The sequence below is a fragment of the Abramis brama genome (assembly GCF_963993115.1).
Source record: "Abramis brama genome assembly, chromosome: 15".
NCBI lineage: Eukaryota > Metazoa > Chordata > Actinopteri > Cypriniformes > Leuciscidae > Abramis > Abramis brama.
Window position 1 is genome coordinate 33016517 of NC_139977.1, and position 5000 is coordinate 33021516.

Consider the following 5000-nt stretch of genomic DNA (forward strand, 5'->3'; position numbering starts at 1 on the left):
ATGATATTATATTTTACTAAGCCTATACATGGCTCAAAAAGATAATACTATGAATTAAAATTCAATAAATATGTAAATTATCAAATAAGAAATAATACTGAAATTACATTATATTTTATATTATTTAAGTGTTTAATGGCACAAACAAATAAATAGAGGGAAAGTCCATGTATTTTAAACAGAAAAATGTAAAATAAAAATGAATATGCATGTAATATGGTTCAATAACATCATAAATTAAAATGACAATAAATATACACATGGTAAAACAAATTACAATATATGCATGATAAATAGATAAATGTATAATATAATATAATATAATATAATATAATATAATATAATATAATATTTAAATTTATAATTTAAATAGTGTTTATTGAAGTGTGGCCCTATTTAAACAAATAATATGCATACATATACATGGATAAATATTAAATTAAAATGACAATAAACATATAAATGTTAATACATAATAAACAAATAATATAATATAAAATACTTTAATATAATATAATCAGACAGAAATGTATATAGGGCCTAATAGACAGATATTTTTGGTGTTTAATGGCACAAACAACAAAGAGAGTTCAGTACAGTTTAAATTATACTTTATATATATAGCTAATAATACAGTTAATCTTATTGTGCACGATGTAATAACTTGTTCTGCCACTGACACGACTCTTCTGACATCACAAATCCCTCTTCAGTCTTCCTCTTGATCCTGTCCAGCCTTACATTTTTCCCAGCTGAATATTCATAACTGGCATAAACGAGTTCACAGGTCATATGCTCAAGTATTACCGTCAGTCTTGTGTGTCGCTTTCAAGGTAAATTAGTGTTAAAAAAACAAGAGTGTGTCGCGACTCCTACAACCTTTCACTGTCATTCAGGAGTAAAGGCTTTTCATCCCCCTTTAACTGCTATTAAACGAGTCCCGGAGCTTCAGACTCACATTCCGGGTCACTGGAAATACAGTGTGTTGACGTTCCAGCTCGGGAAAGTTCACGGGATGTTTCCCATAAGGGTGAGGATTTGAATTCATTTGCATTCGGTGGACGTGTGGATCTGAAAGTGTGAAAGTGCTCCGTAAGCAAGTCCTTGATTCTCCTCTGCAAACACACTCCTCTACTCAGAGTCACCTTTGACCTTTCAGACCGCGCCGTCAGACACACAGGCCAAGCAGAATCAGCTCTGAAGACTACTGATGACACAATCCCACAATGCACTGCAACTACATCATAATGCAAGAATGCTCATCCAAGGTGGCAGATGAGAAACATTATTGGTATTAAACGCTTACATTTCATTTATTTTTGAACAATGTCAATAAAAAACAATCACTTTCATGACAATTAAACACATTTAAATCCCCAAATTCTGATCACTGTATTGAATTTTACTTTTACAATTAATACTTTTTAAATTAATTTTACTTTTTCCATATATAATATAATATAATAATACATTTATTAATTAATTTAAATTAATAAAAAAATATATACATTAATTTAAATTAATAAAAAATATATACATTATCAAAATATTATTACAATGAGAATTTAGTAGTTAATCAAAAAGAGTTGTTTTTCTAATTTAAATTATTATTTAGTAATTTTAGTAACTTCTAAAATCTAAATAAATTAAAGTAATAATTCACTCAAATTTATCAATATCATTAAAAATATATAACTATTTAAAAATGTTTCATCCAATATTTATCCAATTAATTTCTAATATTATTAAAAATATTTATTTATATATATATAATTTGAAATAATATAGTTTGAAATTAATATATCATCATCAATATATCATAACAAAGAAATATTTTTTGTTAAACAAAAGGTTTGTTTTCCTAATTTCTATTTTTTTTTATTTACTCATTTTTGTGATTTTTCAAATCAGAATAAATTAAAGGAATATTTAACTAAAATTAAATGTCATTTATTACTGAACAACGTCAATAACAAAAAATGTCTTAAAACTATTTCACCCAATAATTTGTGCACCATATGCATATATTTTATGCTAAACAGAGTTAATACATCATGAGTTGAGCTGAAAGTTAACATCAAACTCTATCGGCATCAGTTGTGAGTCCGAACGAGTCCAAGTACAGAAGCGTCCATGTTTCACGCGTCCGAGGTCTGAACACTGAAACCAAAAGCGTTTATAAATATGTAAAAACTTACTTTTGTGGGACGAACTCCATTTCCCCAAGACGAACTCGCTCTCTCTTCCAAATCTACAGAGAAAAGCAGAAAACAACTCATTTTAGTCATCTATTGATTCATAAATCCTGTCCAAATCTGCATTGAAATGAAAAACGAGTGTCCTAATTAAATAAAACCATAAGCCATTCAGACACATTTCCCACAATCCCGCTGTAATGAAGGTCGTCGGTGACATAACTGTGATGTTTACATCCAGCCGAGCCGTTTGTGCAGGTCTAATCCTAATGACGGTTTGGGAAACAATGCAACAATGTACACTTTTCTGAAGGCCGTAATTAACGGCGCGCGAGTCTTTACACTGTTTCTGCCTATTTTATCCCTCGCTTTATTGAATCGCCCACCGCGAAACTCCCGAAAAAACCTCTTCAACAAACTCTCTCCCACTCAATCAAAACACACTTTGCTTCTGGAGAAACTTGACTTCAAAGCGCCGCCGCATGAAAGACGCGCATTCTTTGTCAAGACGTTCATTTATGCTAAAGTCAACACTGATAAAAGCAGCGCGCGGGCCTTCGTGACTTACAGATGAACACACAGCTTTAAAAGCAGCGTTTAACAACAGCAGATCTGTCGTCGAGAACACACACTCTCAGCGGCTCCTTCATGACATACACACACCCGCTGTAAAGGAGAGATTCATAATAATCCCAAACTATCCCACTGCGGATCTCCTGAAAGAGCGTCTAGGTCACATTCCAGCTCGAAACAGCAGGAAAAAAGAAATTGCTTAAATAAATAAAGCTTATTTTAAGAAACATTAAGATTTATTACATTCATAGCAATTAAAATCCATTTCAATCACTGTTATGGATACAGACGTTTTACTCAGATTTGTTTTTCTAATTCCTATTATTATTTAGTCATTTAAAAAAAACTGAATAAATTAAAGGGGTAATTCACTCAAACAAACAAACAAACATGTATATGTATATATATATATACACACACACACACACATACATGCATAAATCTAAAGGAGCAACTCACCCAAAAATATCAATTAGACAGACAGACTTTTAATTAGCACACATTAAAGGACTAATTGATCGAAATAAATATCTAATTTCAATGAGAATTTCTGTGTTTAATTGTCATGAAAAAAAATGACAATTTCCTGTCATAGTCTCTCATAGTCGCTGGATATGAGGTCACACACACACACTCTCTCTCTCTCTCTTTCACACACACACACACACACACACACACACTCACTCACTCCTCCAGAAGGGTCTTCTCTCTAAAAGCCAGTTCAGGTGAGACATAATGAATTTATTTCACACACACACACACACACACACACACACACACATCCATTATTTATCAGACTTTTCTGTAACTCTCTCTGTAATTTATTACTCTGAATCTCTCTCCTTATCAGCTACTGCCCACACATTCCCACACAGACACACACACCCGCGCACACACACACACGCACGCGCACACACACACCTTTCACCTCTCAAACCTCTCCTTGCACCTGGGGTCTCACTACCTAAGGCCAGAACAGACCAATAGAACCATATAACACACACACACACACACACACACACACACACGCACAGAGAAATTGCATCTCCATCTTAGTGCAGACGGATGGATTGGGGGAGAAGTGATGAAAAAGAGAAATTTGAAAAGATCTGTGTGCGTGTGTGTGTGTGTGTCAGGGTCTCAGTCAGGGTCTGAAATGACTCGTTTATACACCAGGCTTGGGCACATTAGCGTGAGGTCAAACCACAATATTCCCAGCCAGAGGAAAGATAAAATCACACGATAAATCTCAAATGTTTCTCCTAGATAGCAATGAAACCGAATGAAGACTCTCACCAAAGTCTCTCTTCCTCTGAGAAACACACTCCAGTAATCTCACATGCGTATCATACACCAAACTATCATCAGTGTAGAGATTTCCAGAAGAGTCAGAGATCTCAATATGAACTCAAACATTTAGTGATGATCTGAGCTGAAACGAGTCGTCAGTAATTCCAGTCGCTCTTTCTGTTACAAAATGTCACTAATTTGCATAATGCCAGCCTATGGTTTTCATTGGCTGAACAGCGTCTCTTAGCTCCGCCCTCAAACACTAGTTTATCTGAGACTGGAAGAGTTTGGTTCGTGTTGTTCGTGTCGAGAAGACGCTGTTTTCTGAGATTGATACGGTAAAACCCACGCCATCGTTACTGTTCGTATCACTGTGATCAAGAGCTGAGAGTCAGATATGATAATGAGCGTTTAGTTTCTGACCAATCACAGCACACTGGGCCGTCTTACCAATCAGAGCAGAGCGGCTCTCAGAGAGGCGGGGTTTAGAGAGACAAGCGTTTCAGACACTGAGAGAAAAGAGCTGATGCTGCAGTGGAGATTATGAGGAAATTAAAGTGTGTTTTGATCTTTGATGCATGTAAACCTGTTGTAGAGACTCCAGAACTAAACTAGAAGCCTTTAAAATAGCGTAATAGTGCACTTTAAGGGAAACGTATGAGATAAAGTTGATACTACAATAAAAACGCAACTGAGAACTCAAAGAGAAACCTCTGAGCAACGACATGTCTTCCAGGCAGTTTGAGTTTAATGTGCCTCATTAGCATGACAGATAACCTAGCTTAGCTGGTTTAGTTCACAGTGAAAATACATCACAGTCTGTTCAGAAACACAGAACCAAAACCTCTCAGAACCAGCGTTCACCAGGATTCATTTAAAGGAAATGCAGCAGTTTATTATTAAAGACAGAAGCAGACAGAACTGAACTAATCAGCTGTGAAA

General features: G+C 34.8%; 1 protein-coding gene across 1 annotated transcript in view; it reads right to left on the reverse strand.

Moving 5' to 3' along the window:
* Nucleotides 1-5000, reverse strand: part of tcf4 (transcription factor 4) — a gene marked incomplete at its 5' end in the record, with an annotated part of 172686 nt that overhangs the window by 135914 nt on the left and 31772 nt on the right. Inside the window, 1 exon segment of the mRNA XM_084138193.1 lies at nucleotides 2199-2251. Within this exon segment, the coding sequence (XP_083994319.1) occupies nucleotides 2199-2251 (53 nt within the window).